This window comes from Tinamus guttatus, unplaced genomic scaffold (assembly GCF_059628265.1).
Source record: "Tinamus guttatus ecotype Peru unplaced genomic scaffold, ASM5962826v1 Tinamus_guttatus_pri_ptg000293l, whole genome shotgun sequence".
NCBI lineage: Eukaryota > Metazoa > Chordata > Aves > Tinamiformes > Tinamidae > Tinamus > Tinamus guttatus.
Window position 1 is genome coordinate 1,797,894 of NW_028288827.1, and position 15,688 is coordinate 1,813,581.

Consider the following 15,688-nt stretch of genomic DNA (forward strand, 5'->3'; position numbering starts at 1 on the left):
CATGTTAATGATTCCTGTGATAATGAGCACGTGCGACACAGGAAATTAAGAGCAACTTGCACAAGATCGGCTCTTTCAATGAGCCTCACATGAGCATGTCCCCCGGGTTTTATCATTTTAAAGCAATTTGTCCACTTAAAAAAAAAAAAAAAAAAAAAAAAGGTAGACCTGCTTCCTTCCCCATGAGCTTTTGTACAATGTTGTCCACCTGCAGTTCTACAGTTTTAGTCACTCCAGGCCCGCATCAACTTTCGGGGGCTGTTTCCACGCATTCCACGCAGAGAACGGGACCCTTCTCGGGCAACACGGGGCCGGCAAGAGCAGAGCCGCCCTGCGCTCACCCCACTCGTGTCCGCGCCGCGCGGGGGTCCGTGGGGGGCTGTGAGGGGAGGAGCCGCCCCCCCGTGCCGCGGCGGGGGGGGGGCGGCCCCGACGGCGGCTCCGCGCGGAGGCGGCGGCCGCGGGAGCCCCGCGCGCGCCCGTCCCGGCTCCCTATAAAGGCGGCGGCGGCGGCGGCGGCTCCGTGTGTCCCGGCAGCTCCGCAGCCGCTCGGGCCGCGCAGCGCACGGGGCTCCGGCGGCACCATGGGCAGCCACGACCGGCGGCGGCCCCGCGCGCTGCCGCTGCTGGCGCTGGCGGCGCTCGTGGCGCTCGTGGCGGCGCGGGGCGACGCGGCGCCGCTGCAGCCTGGCGGCTCCCCCGCGCTCACCAAGATCTACCCGCGCGGCAGCCACTGGGCCGTGGGTAAGTCCCGTGTCCCGCGTCCCCCCGCGGCGCCCGCGCGGGCCGAGCCGCGAGGAGCCCTCGAGCCGCCCGCAGACCCCGAGCCGCGAGGAGCACCCGATGCTCGGCGCTTCCCCAGCCCTCTCCTCCCCGGGAGCTTCCTCTCCGCGTCCCAGGGACATTTGCCGTTTTCTTTTAGTGGCCGCGAGGCCGGGGACATGAGAGGGCAGCGAGCTCCACTCCTGGAGCCGCTCTGCGGGAGCCGCCACAGCCCCGTCCAGGCAGGAAGGGCCAAACCTGCCGCCCTTCCGACAGCTCCTCGTTCCAGCAGAATCTCTCGAACCCGGCAGCCATCAGGCTCTCACTCCCTGCCCTTTTGGTGTGAGAGACACAGGAATTTACTTGTGTGCGACACTGGGACAAAATTCCCAGTCCCAGATGTGCTTCAACTTTGATGTCATCTGGCTTCATCCCATCCCTTCCTGTCCCGTCCCATTCCACTCGCATCTTTTCTAATTTCATGCTGCCCCGTTGTTCTCACAGGACATTTAATGGGGAAGAAGAGTGCTGGAGATTTCCCCTCTGTTGATGAAGAAGAAAACAAAATCCCCCTTTCAGCATCACCTGAAAATACCAAGCAACTGGAAGACTATCTGCAGTGGGAAGAAATGTCCAAATATTTGCTAAGGCTGCTGGAAGGAAATGAAAATAAGAGCGCTCATGTCTTAAAAGGAGGGCTTCCCTGGTACACCAGGAGCGCCTGGGAGACAGATGGCAGTAGCAGCTGGAAGAACGTAAGTTTATAGTAAAGAGATTCTGTATATTTAATACTTGTTTTATGGTGACATATCAGCTTTCTCTAACTTGGGGATTGCCCAGAAAATCAGCAGGAATATGTCTGATGGAGACGTCATTTGGTAGAAGGTAGACCTTACTCTTGAATTACAAATTTTCTGTCATTGACTTTATCTCTGATTAAGTCCCTTGCTGGTGGGCAGACTCTCAGCAGCGTTGTGCAGATTTCAGTATCTGTACTCTGCGCAAAGCGCTTGGCATGTCTTTATTTTTTCCCTTTTCTGGCACTTTATGCTTGGATGACCTGGTCAACACCAAGGTGTGAACCAGCTCAGAATGATCAAGGTAGTGCTAAGCAACCGGGGCTGTGGGAGCAGGATGGCAAGGGACTTGTGCATGAAGCCCCATGGTCATGGCCATCCCCAGAGGCCCTTTGCACTGCCCTTGTTCTGCTGTGCTAGCCCTCCGGCGCTGCGGAGGGGATGTGCAGAGCAGTGACTGGGCAGGTTCTGCTGCCCGCTGTGCCCCTACCTCATGCAGCCCCCTTGGGGCACCCGTGTCTCCGAGGGCCGGTGCTGAGCGCTGCGGAGGCCGTTCCTGGGCTTCTGACATGGGGCTGTGGCCGCTGGCAAGTTGTTGTGTGCCTGGGACCCGCCTTATCTCCTCCTCACATATTTATGAACACACAGCCCATTCACAAGAGAACAAGACTTTGGAACAGATCTGATCCTGTTATTTTGGAAAATCTTGTCAGATATACCTGGAAGTGAGGTTTTACAGAAAATAACCAGGTTCATGAATTAACACACAACGTACCACATTTACAGAAAACTCCTTTCTATATATGGCATGAGGTACAGCTATGCTGATACAGGTATAGCATTCTTCTGGGTGACTCTGAAATGGCGCAGAAGGATTAATATTCTCCCTTAAAGATGTTGGGTTTCTTCTGTAATTCTGCTACGATGTGATGTGGTTCCAATCCTGGGGTAACTTCGCTGAGATCGGGACACTGTGAAATCAGTGAGCACTTTGTTATTGACTTGAATATGGATACAGATTCACCCATTAAATAAAATCATGATTTAAGTCTTTTATCTGCTGATACGAATGCCATCCATATGTTTCTTTCTGGCTTTGTGATAGCGACACTTACAATAACTGTGACTAATACTATCTAAAAGTAAACTATTTATCTTTAATTCTGTGGTATGTAGCTATCTAATCAAGTTATATGAGCAAATTCCATTATGCTATATAAAAAAGAACTATTTTGACTTATAAAACTATCTGGTAATAATTTGTACTTAAGAAGGCTATATGTGTATTCAGTAAGCTGAATTGTGTCCACATGAATATACTTTTATCTTTAATCCACATTTTTGTAGATGGACATTGAGCATGTACATTAACTATTGAGATTATTGTCTTAGATTTCCAGGATTCTCCGATGCGTGGTAAAACTTTCATGAAATTAAGATACGTGGCAATGTGCAAAACCCTGTTCTGTGGGAGAGCTGGTGGTCTCTGGCACTCAGCAATTAGTTTTTCTCCACCCAGAGTAAAGGGTAATCCTGAAAGGAGGATGTAACTTGTGCTCTCCTCTGACTGGACACAAATACGCCCTTATATGCAGGCTGCTTAATATAATATACATACATATCATATAAACATAACATACCTATTGATTTTCCATTGGCTTCAGTTAAGAAAAATACAGACATTTCAAAATCCAACTATGCATCTTTTTGAGATCTGCTTTCCAGGTGCACAAGACCTGCAGGTCAAAATAACGTGCTTTACTTTTTAGAGAGCTTTAATAGTTCAGTAGCATAAAATTAATTTCCAGTTTGGAGCAGGGACCTGTTGCAGGAGGATTGGACACTGTATTTCTAGCGGTCAGTGCTCACGGCCGGCTGGTGGGATAAGCGTCCCGGAGCACTCCATGGTCAGGCCGCAGTTCTCCCGGCCCAAGGGTCCTTGCCGAGGTGCTGCCATCCACGTGTGATGGGCACGTTCCCGTCCGCTGAACGAAAGGGAAGGCAGGCAGGCGCTGTGGGAAATAAATGAACTCGCGAGGGCTTTATTTCATGGACTGTTGACTTAATTTAAAATGTAAATTCCAAATTAGAGATCAGAAGTTAGGATCCCCAAGCTAGAGGCTGCAGAAGAAAATACTGATAAGCACTTCAGGTGATCGAGTTCAGGTCTGGCTCAGGTTCCTTTGGTGCATTGTTCACCACTGGGGCTCAGGAGTAAAAGCAAAAATTCCCTTCAAAAAGACAAAACTGCTGTAACCCACAAATAACCAAAAAAAGCCCCATAGAGAGAGATGAACAGAATAGTTCTAGGGCTCAGCTTGCTGCACCTGTACTGTTTTCTTCTTTCAGTTAGCACCAAGCAAATTAAGACCTTGCTACTTTACATTCAGTGGATAGGTTGCTATTAAAGGCATTAAAAATCAGAAAGAAAAATTCTTCATTTTGCAAGTTGGCTTAACTGTAAAAATATATTGGAAATAAACCTCAAATCATTTCTGTGCCTTGACTTTTAGCTCTAACGAGTCATTATACAAATGAGATGGCAGGCAGAATTGCAGGGAGAGTGGCTTTTCTCCTACTCAGGCAGTCAGTTTTTAAGCTAACCAAAACAAATGGGGTCTGTGATGGGAAGATTATGAGGCCTGTGTTTGTTATGCCAACACAGAGCAGTTATATATTGGGCTTATTAACTTAGTGAGTGACTTTTGTCAGCACTGCTTTCTAAATGCTCTTCATCTCTTCTTATTAGATGATGGAGTATCTGCTGCAAGTTGTGAACATGAAGGAAAGTTCACCGAGCTGAAGGTCCCTCAGCCTTGGAGGAAGGGAGGAACTTCCACAAGAGACTCTGTTTCACAAGCTCCTGATTGTGTCCAATAACCAAGGTTCCTTTTCTGTAAACAAGATTTCCTTTGTGTAAAATATCTAAATACACATTCTTGTGTGTCTCAGCATTGACCAAACTTTCTACTTGTTTTGAGAGTTGCATTTTCTTGCTTCAGCTGCTTTGGTATACCTAATTGTCAAGGAAGGGTCTTCCAATTAATCAAATGACTTACCTGTTCAATCAGTTCACCTCTTAGTTTGAAACCACATGATTTTTCAACATTCACAATAAATAATACTAAGAAAAAGGCTGACTTGGTGCTTTTGTCTGAGTTAACAAAGTGGAAGTTGGCTGGGGCATTGCAAATACTGGGATGATTCATTTTGTACTGCTGTTTTTTCTGGGCTTGAATTGCTCCCTGGCCGCTCATCATCTTCTGTGAATGAAGGTGACACTGTCCCCCAGGACACAGAGGGCATGTTGCACTGCTGCCCACACCATGCACATGGGCACATGTGTCTGAGGCTGCGACCTGCAGGCCCCCAAACACTGTGAGCCCACAGGGGCCGAACACTGGAAGCCCCGGAGGTGCCACTCAGCCTCTGGTGCTGTAAAGACAAGGAGCACTTTGGTAGCTTATCCTGACAGGAGCAGCCCATGAGCAATAAGAACAACCAGCACCTCCCTGAGCAGCTCTGGGGTCATTTACCCGCCCTGGGAGCAAAAGAGCCCTTGCTGGGTGCTGAATGCTTGGCTAGGGCATCCCCACTCCTCCTGGAGAGCACCCACTGCATGCTTGCCCTGAGAGACTTCAGGTGGGAGAGCAGGACATGGGGCACGGACCCCTTGCAAGGAGGGGGGGCTCCCAGAGGCTCTACATGCTTCCTCTCATACCACCTCCCTGGTCTCCTGGGCCCCCAAAGTGCTGCTCTTGCTTGCGGCTGTGATGGCGCCGCATGTGCAGCAGATGACACATGGCAAGAGCTGTGCTGGCTGCGAGCTTTGTGCTTGGCAGCGCTGCATGAACGTGCATGGGCCCGGGGCAGGCACAGGTCCCATGGGACTGCACCCATCCGATGAGTCAGGAATGGCAGGAGAGACCCCTGGTCCCATCGCAGATGCCTAGAAGGTAGGATTTGGTTAAAAATGCATGAAATGATTAATTCAATTTTGCACAAAGTGATAGCAGGTGAGTTTGCACAAATGACCTGCCAGAAGCTGGGATCATCCTATGTGAGCAGGAGGTTCTTCCCTGCATCAAGAAAAAAAAAAAAAAAAAAACAGGACACCAGCCCCGCAGGGATGGGCCAGGACTTGAGCTCTGGTCTAGACCCGTGGGACAGGACGGGACCCACGGGGCAGGACAGACCCGCGGCCGCTCCGCCCGGCCCCGGCAGGGGGCGCCCTCGCCCCAGGCACCGCGGCAGGGGGAGCTACGGGCGCCGCCCCCGCGCGGCCGCCCCGCCCGGCATGGCCCGGCCCGGCATGGCCCGGCCCGGCCCGGCCCGGCGGCACCGGGACGCGGTACCGGCCCCGTGGCCGGCGCGTTGCGCGGCGCTCTGCGCTGCCCCGGTGCTCCCGTGTTCCCAGCGCAGGCGTTAGATGAAGTGAGGTCGAAGTAAAGCCCAGATTTACAATCCAGAGCCCTCGCACTCTGCTCTGGACAAAACGGTGGAGAAAAAGCCACTGTGGTACTGACCAGGAGCACAGCTCGTCAGGCTGTGACTGCCTGCATGCTTTGTCTCAGACTTTCTGGATCCTAGAGTTGATCCCATTTATCTCAGGAAACATCCTGGTCTATGATGAGCCTAAAGGGGCTTCCTGGTGTATTTAACTACTTGCCCAGGATTTTTTAACTCAAACACGCTAATCATGCACTTTTCTGCAAGTCTCTCCATGTCTCTGTCTGAAGGACGAACATCTGGACACAGACATAGTCCTTCTCGTGTGCAGCTTGGCCTCTGCCAAGTTGTTTGATTTGTCTCAGCGAGTGCTAGGTCGCGGCAGCCCCGGTGGCGTCCTTTGCTGGAAAAGGCGGAAGGAGAGTTGCCCAGAGAGGTGACAGGAGGGGCCGGGAGATGGGCCCCCTCCCAGCAGAGCAGCCGGCAGGGTCTCATTTCCCTGCGCCGCTCGCGCCGTGCTCAGCGTGCTGCAGCCCATGGGTAAGGGGCCATCTGGAGGGCATCCCACACATCTGGAAGCCATGGAGGGAACCCCCAGCAGCATAAGGGACACTTTGCAAAGCAGTCTGGGGAGGTGACTCTGGTTCTTACATGGCCAGAGCCGCTGGAGCGATGGGTGCGCGTACTGCACACCCGAGTGACGGGGTGGAGAGCGGGCCCACAAGCCAGGGCACTACCTGGGAGACATTTGTGCAGGCACCAAGTGGGAGCCTGCTCACCGGTCCCACAGCGCCAGAGACCTGATCTCAGCTGCAGCACTCACAGAGCAGGAGCCCTCAAGGACCTTGTGAGCTTGTGCCAGCGTCGGGGATACGCGGCTCACTGAACAGCTCTCGGAAGGTGCTGGCCGCCCGTGCACAGGGATTCACCATCCCCATCTGAGCTTGAACGGGCCGTGTTTCTCCATACCTCTGTTTCCCAGCATGCAAAATGGCATTCCCCTTTTCTGGGGCACGTGTGCAGGGGGGAGCTAGCAGCAAACTGGTCTTTTGAGACACCCGTTACTTGAAATCCTTGCTCGAGAGCAGCATCCCTCCTGTCTGGAGCTGCTCTCGCTCCCTGGCTGCTGACTGGGAAGGAGCCAAGGAGGGACCTTCCCGCTGAGGCCAGGTGCCAGCTCTGTGCTCACCCAGACTCCCTCCTGCAGTGGCCTCGCTGCTCCCAGCCCTGATCCAGCGCCTGCTGCCTGCACTTGCCCTCCCTCCCGACTGCAGGCCCGGGAGGGCCTCGAGGCCACCCTGCCCAGCTGGCCTCAATCCCTTGTCTGCACAACCCCCAGTACTTCAGAGTTCAGTGTCCCTAATGGGCAGATATATCATATGGCGGAGGGATGAGCGCTTAATGTCAATGCACCTGCACCCTGTGCATTGGCAGGGCACAAAGATGAGCTGCAGCATTCATTCCGCCAGAAGAAATGGGGATGTTATCAGGGTGATGATCCTGGTCAAAGCAATGTCTCCTGCTGTGTTTTCTGCTTCTTTTGTTTGCTTTATTCCATATTTTTTTTCTCTTATAAGAGGATTTTTCAGTGACTGGTGAACCATGGAAGGAAGCTGATGAAGCTCCAAGGTCTCATGGGGTGCCAGGAGTGTGGGAGCAGGACCTGCAGGGCTTAGCTCATCCTCAGTGGAAGACGGAAGCATTTTTGCCACCATCTCCACAGCCCTGCAGCTCAGAACAGACATTTAAGCTGTGGCCGATGCTGTGACCCGCTGTGGCCGTGGGCAGATGCCAGGGCAGCCCCCTGCTCCCGCTGGGGTCACCGGAGCCAGAGCCGCCTCTCTGGGCCCCTTCCCAGGCCCGGCTCAGCCCTGAGCTGGGAGCACATTGTGCTCCATGGAAAGCACCCAGCTGACCTTCACAACAGAGCTCTGGGCTTGCCTGGATCCCCACGGGATTAGGAGCAGGGTGAGGAGGAGCATTGAGCATGCACTTTCTGCTTGAGAGATGCTGGTGTGGGGACCAGGGTTCAGGCTGACATTTTTCACATGATTCAGAGTCCCTCAAAATTCTTCCATGTTTTCTCCTCAATGTAACTAAGGCCGTTGTCCGGTGCAAAGCTTTGCCGTGTGTATGAGCTTGAGGCTTTGGACTGAATGAAGATGGCCCAACATGGTGGAAAGACTCCCCTAGAAAGAATGACTACCACAGAGCTGTCCACATTTCGCATCTGGGCTTAGCATCTGGACAAGTCACCCGGGATTAGCATCACCTGCCAGCGTGGATGCCGCTGCGAGGTGGGGGCTGACTTTACTTTCCCACAACACTGATGCCAAAGGCGAACACCTAAGGGTCTGCACAGTGTAAGTAAATATGTGACCACTCGTCTTCTCTCCAACTGTAAAACATGGTGCTCAGACCTGTTGCATTGGGTTTACCTGGACACATGTCCGGAAGCTCCCCCAGCAAAGGCAGGGCCCTCACTGGGCCTGTGTATCCCACTGAACGGAGCGGGGAGGGATGGGGGCAGAGTTCCCTACCCAGGGCCACGGTTTGGCCGGAGGGAGCCCAGAACATCTGAATCCTGGGATCTCCTGGGAGCACTTGGCCTCCTCGGTGCCGTCTGGTCAGAGGGAGGCAGTGATGTTCAGAGAAGAGTTGTTTTTTTGATCTTTTTGCTTGCAGGCTTTTATTGATATAATTCTTCCCTTAAAACCTCAAATGTGGCAAGAAATTCAAATACAGACACTAAAAATACTGTCTTGCTAAAACAGGTTAAGCAAAAGAAGAAATAGCTCACGCAGAAAGGCTGGGCTAATAGCCTTAGCAAAGTTAGAGTAAAGAAGTGGTTAAGGATCTAGATGATTTAATCCAGTTTTAAGAAAAGGTTTTACAGTGAGCAATTAGATGCTGGTTAAGGAATTAATCACTAATGGGTCATTAACTCTGACTGCTATTGTACAGTTAACAAGCTGAGGCAGGATTATTAGACTCAGCACCCAATTAAGGAGGAGGAGATATTTACAACAAACTGAACAAATGGGCTTTTAAAATGAAATGGGACAGTTTGAAAGAAAGTGTAGGAACACGGAGAAGCAGAGAAGATACAAAGAAGATGCAAGTTTGCATATACCAGGTTGTGTCGCTTCATTCACTGGGAAAATATTTCCCTCTCTGTATCCACTTAGCCATGCTCAGCTCGTTAAAAATGTTTTTAGTGCTTTCCTGAAGGACATGAGTGCACACAGTCTATCCCTGTGGGTAACGAACCTACTGCAGGGTCCATATGTGCCACATACAACAAAAGAGCTGCTAAATGTGTCACTAGGAGAAATATTGCCCAACATTGACATAACTTTTTTTTTTAAAAAAAGGCCCTTTTTTTGGCTTATAGGCATTGGATCAACAAGCTAATAAATGTGAATAGGTGTCTTCAACTGCTGTCTCTGCTGTCCTGTCTCCTGTTGCTCCTAGACTGTCCCGATGGGTTGGTGCCGCCTGCGGTGCTGATCAACAAGGTCCCAGGGACCTTGCAGGGAGCCGGGAGCAGCTGGAGCCACGTGGGTGAAAGCCGTGACGAGGCTCCACGCACTCCTGGGCCGCTCGGTCCATCGCCAGCACGACCCGGGAGCAGTGTCCAGGCCGCAGAGGAAGATGCTGGGTAGGGGGGTTTGGGCCCTGCCCCACAACCAAGAGCTCGGCCGAGCCGCGGCGAGTGGCACTGCTCGGGACAGAGCCCGGGCATCGCTGCCCAGTGGGATTTGCTGCTCCCGCCAGAGCTCAGCTCGTCCCCAGCCCCTTCCAGCCAGCACAGCAGGGGCTGCAGGTTCTGTGTCCACTCCCTGCAAACCCTTCGGGGCTCAGCCCCGCGGTGGCGGGGGGACAGGGCTGCCCCATCACGGAGTGATCCCCCAGGCGCCTGCAGAGGCAGCCCTGAGTGCGGCTGGGGCTGCCACGGCCCAGCGGGGAGGAGTGTTTGGAAAGCGCCACTGAGGGCTCCAGGGCTCCCAAAGCAAAGCCAGGCACAGCCAACGCGCTGCCTCTGACAGTCCCAAAGGCAGGCGCAGAGCTGGAGCCGAGACGAAGGGTGGCCCTTGTGCAGCCTGTGTGGGAAGCGGTGCCATGGGGGGCTCCAGCCCACACTGGGCAGTCACCGCACACAGAGAGGATTGTGCAGCCTCTTCACCCCTAAGGAGAAACGCTAATCGCTGCAGCTGCAGAGTCTGCAACACTGTCCCTGGACCCGTTATGGGTGTAACAGAGATGAAGGAAAATACAGATGCCACAGTTTTAGTTCTGGCAGCGCAGCACGGCACGGGCAGCAGGCCCGGGGCAGGTGGGATGAGAACATCTCGGCACCCACAGGGCCCACCATCCAGGCCGTTCCACAGAGCTGCAACAGCCCCTGGGCCAGACGGGAGAAGCCCCCCACCCTGCAGCCCTCTGCTCAGCTGCAAGAAACACCAAGCGTTGCCTCCAATAGGTCGTGCCATTTAATGGTACAAAACCAGAAAAAAAAAAAAAAAAAAAAAAACAACGCAAGGTAACACAGGCTCGATTCCCAGCCACTCGCCCAGATCCTTGCCCTGTTGCAGTTTTTCTTGCAACTAGTGTCCAGTGCAGGAGGGAGAGCGCAGAGGTTGCTCCTACGCTAGACTCGGCCGGCGGTGCCGCGAGCAGGGAGGGAGCGCGGAGCGCTGCGAATGCCAAGCAAGCCGGGCGAGTGGCCCCGGCACCAGCCCCAGCGGTCCCGCAGCGCCGGCCTGTCCCAGCCCCCCAGCTGGGTCCCGCGCAGCGCAGGGGGCTACAGCTCAGATGGTCTGCCAGGGCTTGCCCATGGACTGGATGTGCTCCTTGGCCTTCATGCGTAAGGCGGCAATGCTGGTGTTGCGTGGGTCCGCCTCTTCCAAGGGGAACTTGTCCACAAAGGTGGCCCCACACTGGTAAGGCGGCGGCGGCGGCGGCCCCATGGTGCCCAGGGGTTGCAGGCTGTGGGTGACCGCTGGAGAGTTCAGGAAGGGTGGCGGGGTGTAGCTGCCAGGCAGGCTCTGCGGGGAGGCCACGAAGCCGGGCAGCGTCTGCAGGGCCGTGCCGCCCGGCACTGGCGGGCTCAGCCACGTCTCCAGCGGCAGGTTGCTGCTGAGGGCGCCCATGGGTGCCGGCTGCGGCGAGCGGCTGAAGGAGAGGATGGGTGAGTCCTGCAGCTTCATGGAGGTCACCTCCAACTTCTCTTGCCGTCGCCACTTGGCCCGTCGGTTCTGGAACCAAACCTGCAAGCACACCCCTGTCAGTGGGGCTGCCGGGCACAGAGGCTTCCCCACAGCACCAGGGATGCGCGCAAGGAGCAAAGCAGACATGGGAGCTGAGAGAGGTAGGGTGGGCAGGGAGCTGGGCTCGGAGCCGGGTGGACGTGGAACTGCTCACCTGGCTGGGTGCAGCACAGTGTGGTGCACAGCACAGCAAGGGCAAGTCGCATGGGGAAGGGGCATGAAGGGCATGTGAGGCATGCGGAGCTGGAGCCTCCCTGCCGGCCTCGTGGCTGGGCTGGAGCTGCGGTCTGGGCTGGGGCTGGGGTCGGGGCTGGGGCTGAGTCGGCGCTGGAGTAGCAGCCGGGGCCGGGGCTGCAGTCGCGGCCTGGGGCTGGGGCCCGAGCTGGGGCTGGAGCCGTTGCCTCGGTCGCTCCCTTGGCAACTCCGACCCCGCTGCGGCACCGGCTCCCTGACCGCCGGGGTTGGGATACACCGGCCAAGAGGCAGCGGCGGCGCCGATCCTGTCGGAGAAGGAGCCGGCACCGCCGCGTCCTGCCGGGCCAGGCCACGGCTACAGCATTGGAGCGGCGCGAGCTGGAGAGGCGCCCGGCGACCCCGCGGCTTTGCCCCTCCGGGCTCCTCCGGCAGCCCCAGCCCGGGCAGCGAGCGGGGGCGGCTCTCGGGGCAGGCGGGCCGAGCTGGGCGCCGGGGCCGCGCGCACCGGGAGCGCGGGGCCGGGCCGGGCCGCGGGGCCGGCGTTACCTGCACGCGGACTTCGGGCAAATTGACCTTCATGGCGAGCTCCTCGCGGCTGTACACGTCGGGATAGTGGGACTTCTCGAAGGCGCGCTCCAGCTCGTGGAGCTGGTACGTGGTGAAGGTGGTGCGGTTCCGCCGGTGCTTCTTCTTGGGCTGCTCCTCATCCGACGGTTTTCCCTCGCCGCCGCTGCCGGCAGGCAGCTCGGGGCTGGCGCCGCCGGGGCAGAAGGGCTCTGCGAGGGGACAGCAGCGCTGAGCGGCGCCGCGGCGGGCGGGCGAGGCGTCCCCGGGCCCGGCCCGTCCCGTCTCACCTTGGAAGCGCTCGGCGGCGCGGCCCGGCGGCTCCGCGGGCGGCGGCTCCGCAGGCATTTTGGGCAGGCAGAGTCGCGGGCCGCGCTTGTCCCCCTCCCTGGCGCCACCGCCGCCGTCGGGCGGGAAGGGGCCGAGGAGCGCGTCCTCCTTGGGGAAGCCCAGGATGGCCTCGATGCTGTGCAGCCTCGACGCGTTCCCGCCGGGGCTCCGCGCCGCCGGGGCGGACAGCGAGAAGGCGCCTTCGGCCATGGCGAGCAGGGCGCCGGGCGGGTGCATGGGGCGGGCGGCCGCGGCCCGGCGCTGCGCTCCCGCCCGGCCCCGGAGCGGCGCGGGCAGCTCTGCCCCGGCGCCGCCGCCGCCGCCGGACCGGCCTCCTCGGGGCGGGGGAGGAGAGCGGGGGGCGGCGGGCCCGGGGGGAGGCGAGGCCGCTCCGCGGCGGGGAGGCAGCACCCGCGGCCCCGCCGTCAGCCCCGGCCCCCCCGCGCCCACGCGGGATGCGACGGGACGGGGCGGGACGGGACAGGCAGCCCCCGCCGTCGCTGCTGTCCCTGCTGCTGTCCCCGCGCGAGCGCCGGCGGAGGCGCCGCGGGGCGGCAGGGGCGCCGGGAGCCCGAACTGGGATGCCCGGCTCCAATCCAGCCGCTTGGGCTTCTCGACATCTCCTGCATTTTAAAAGCACAGCAGTTTTTCACCTCGCCAAAGGTGACACGGCGGAGGAGGGCATGGTGCTGTCCTGTGCTCGAGTGTATAGAGTAAAAAGTACCAGAGGTAACACTTGGCTCCATTCCTCCAACGGGGTGTCTGTGCTGGGACCTGTCTCCCTTTAAAGCCATGTTTAAAGTGAATGTGTGCGCAGCGTGTGAGGGGAGATGGACCCTGGAGGCCCCTGAAGAGGCAGGTCTTGGCCTCTTAGCCTTCACAAGCCCAGGGAAAGCTCTGGGGAAGCAGCCAAGTTGCTGGTGTTACGGGGGAAGACCCAAGGCGCAAGCTGGTTCTGCATCTCCTTCCCCTGGCGAGGGAGAGGGGCTGATGGTCTAGAGAGCAGGGTTTGGCTTCGTGGGAGATCTTCAAAACCTCCTCAGAGCTGAAACTCAGCCTGCACCTTGCTCTGGGTTTGCTGGGGACACGGGCTCAGCGCAGTACTGACTAATGCTATCATGCCTGCTCCCTCCAGCTCACTCCTTCCTGTGCCATGTTTTCCTGCCTCTCTCTTCCCTTCTTTCTTTATTTCTTCTGCTAGCATCTGGCTCTAGCTCAGAGGTATCAACCATCTTTTTTCCTGGCTAGTTAAATTAACAAACACAATATCATCCAGAGCATTTTTTTGGCCTGCATTTAGTTTTGGAGATGCTTTCAACTTCAGATGCCTAAGAAGGGCATATGTGAAGGAAAAGTCTCACTACTTCTTCCACCTATAATAATCTGGTAAAAGATAAGAGCTGTCTCCCCAGATTTTCACCTTTCCCCAGCAGCAGGGTGCCTTTTGTGCCCTGCCTGGAGGAATTACCCCAAAACACCAACCAGCAGCGTTTGCCTCTGCCCTTGTGCTGCCAAGGTCTGTAGTCTGATGTCCCAGCAGTAATTCCTTGTCCAAAGGCTGGGCTCTTCCCGAGGGCTCCAGGTGGAGTTTGCCTTCGGGATGGCCCCTTGGGGAGGGGGGCAGCAGAAAGGGCCCAGCCATCCCTGGGATCCAGGGGGAAGGGGCCAGCAGAAGAGACAAGAAAGGTTAGTGTGGCTTTTGTGAACAGCATAAAAAGAAAGTCAGTGCCATTGTGGGGGCATTGGAGGGTACTCAAAGCAATCAGCCAGGGGCCATTGTGTGCCTTTAATCTACATGTGTATTTCCCAAGAACTCTATTAGTGGAAATGAATGAACTGTGCAATGTCCCTAATTTCTTCTAATTTGAAGCTGGGTTTTCATGGCACTCACAACCAGCACAAAACATGCCTGTCCCTCCAGAGACCCCAGCACTCATAGGAATCCTTTTTTGCTTGATGTAGAAAAAAAAAGAAAAAAATTTTAAAAAAGACGAGATGAGATGAAGTAGCAAACTCCCTTTGTCCAAACCCTGCCCTGGCATGGCAGCAGGTGCCCTGGAGAGTGTTGGCTCCTGGCACAGGGGCTGCTTTCCGGCGCCTGTCACAGCAGCGTGTGCAGGGAGAAGGCTCGAAAACTTCGCTATTAACCACAGCGCAAATGTGGTTCTGCACCCAGATCAGCACACACATCCCGCACAGTACATGAGTTATTCCCCCTTAACAGAGAAGGATTTCCCCCACCCCAGGCATGGTTATTGCACTTGTACTTGCTGCTCGCAAGGGCACTGGCTGATGTGGAGTCTTTTTGCGGGGCCTGGAGCTGTGGGGCAGCAGACGAAACTTTGCAAGGAAGCCAAAGCAGAGCAGCGAGGGGCCCTGTCTGCTCCAGCTCCAGAATCTGGCTGTCTCCTCTGCACCGAGACCAGTGCACAGGGAGGGCAAGGTAAATGTTGGACTTGCATCTTGTGCGCTGATCATTGGCTAAATCTCCTGCGGCCACCAAGTCCTCTGACGGGTCTCATGCTTGTGCGAAACCTCAGAAATTGGTATTATGGCACTTTGCAGCTTCACCAAGACCGTTTCTCCTTAGAAATGCACAGGAGCAGGCAGGATCGGATGTGAACACATCCATCAGGGGAATCAAGTTGCTGGGGTAAATTACTCGCCTTTCCAGGAGGTGCTCCCACACATCTGTTACAGCTGTTAGGCGTTTTGCATTGTGTTATTGCACTAATTATTGCTGTAATTTGGGGGAGAAGCTAACAAAGATTCTGGAGATGGAAATGGCTGAGGCACAGCTGTCTCCTATACCTGCTTCCTGTGAATGGAAGATGCAGCTACATGGGAATAGTTTTCATCCTGTTGAGTCATGTGCATGGGATATTATCTGGCACAACGAAAGCCCCACTATAGAACAACGTATTATTCCTTCCTCTCTCCCAGTCCTTCCTCTCTGTCAGCGCAAATAAACGCTGCCTCACAGAGCAGATGCCTGCAGAGGGGACACATGGGCCCAAGACGCAGCCGGGAGCTCTGAGCTGGAGCCAGGCAGGGAGCAGGACTTGGGAGGCTGGGCAGCAAAGGAGAGCGGGGAGAGGGAGGAGGCGGTGAGGGAGGGACCCAGCGGGGACTGCACCCTGCCCCATATTCATCATCCAACAGATTAAGCACCGCATGCTCTGGCTTTGCTCATTTCTTTCACCCCAGCAAGTCTGGTCAGTGTTTGCTTGGAAGCACAAGGTGTGAGGGAACTGCTGCCTCCTCCATCACCACTTCATCACGCACACCGTGGCAGTCACCTCTGCTTCTGGGCTCTTGAGC

At 56.0% G+C, this 15,688-nt stretch overlaps 2 protein-coding genes across 3 annotated transcripts; one reads left to right on the plus strand and one right to left on the minus strand.

Moving 5' to 3' along the window:
• Positions 1-546: 546 nt before the first annotated feature.
• GRP (gastrin releasing peptide) lies at positions 547-4,693 on the plus strand. Its single transcript, XM_010218763.2, has 3 exons — positions 547-744; positions 1,267-1,517; positions 4,309-4,693. Exons 1-3 carry the CDS (start codon positions 585-587, stop codon positions 4,360-4,362), a joined length of 465 nt encoding a protein of 154 aa, XP_010217065.2. The 5' UTR covers positions 547-584; the 3' UTR covers positions 4,363-4,693.
• A 6,126-nt stretch (positions 4,694-10,819) lies between these two features.
• On the minus strand, positions 10,820-12,604 carry RAX (retina and anterior neural fold homeobox). Of its 2 annotated transcripts, none has more exons than XM_088527887.1 (3): positions 12,328-12,604; positions 12,020-12,249; positions 10,820-11,278 (listed from the first exon to the last, which is right to left on the minus strand). In XM_088527887.1, exons 1-3 carry the CDS (start codon positions 12,602-12,604, stop codon positions 10,820-10,822), a joined length of 966 nt encoding a protein of 321 aa, XP_088384013.1. The 2 variants fall into 2 exon arrangements, with proteins under 2 accessions (XP_088384013.1, XP_088384012.1); XM_088527886.1 differs by having other exon boundaries at positions 12,020-12,247; positions 12,314-12,604.
• Positions 12,605-15,688: the final 3,084 nt, after the last annotated feature.

What these genes read in the sequence shown, in the direction of transcription:
- RAX (XM_088527886.1), bottom strand. Translation starts at nt 12,604, where the DNA reads ATGCACCCGCCCGGCGCCCTGCTCGCCATGGCCGAAGGCGCCTTCTCG. An exon ending in TCCAAGGTGAGACGGGACGG is followed by an intron (nt 12,248 to 12,313) that starts GCCGGGCCCGGG and finishes CCCCTCGCAGAG; the next exon opens with CCCTTCTGCCCCGGCGGCGC. An exon ending in TGCCCGAAGTCCGCGTGCAG is followed by an intron (nt 11,279 to 12,019) that starts GTAACGCCGGCC and finishes GTGTGCTTGCAG; the next exon opens with GTTTGGTTCCAGAACCGACG.
- GRP (XM_010218763.2), top strand. Translation starts at nt 585, where the DNA reads ATGGGCAGCCACGACCGGCGGCGGCCCCGCGCGCTGCCGCTGCTGGCG. An exon ending in CGGCAGCCACTGGGCCGTGG is followed by an intron (nt 745 to 1,266) that starts GTAAGTCCCGTG and finishes TTGTTCTCACAG; the next exon opens with GACATTTAATGGGGAAGAAG. An exon ending in GCAGTAGCAGCTGGAAGAAC is followed by an intron (nt 1,518 to 4,308) that starts GTAAGTTTATAG and finishes TCTTCTTATTAG; the next exon opens with ATGATGGAGTATCTGCTGCA.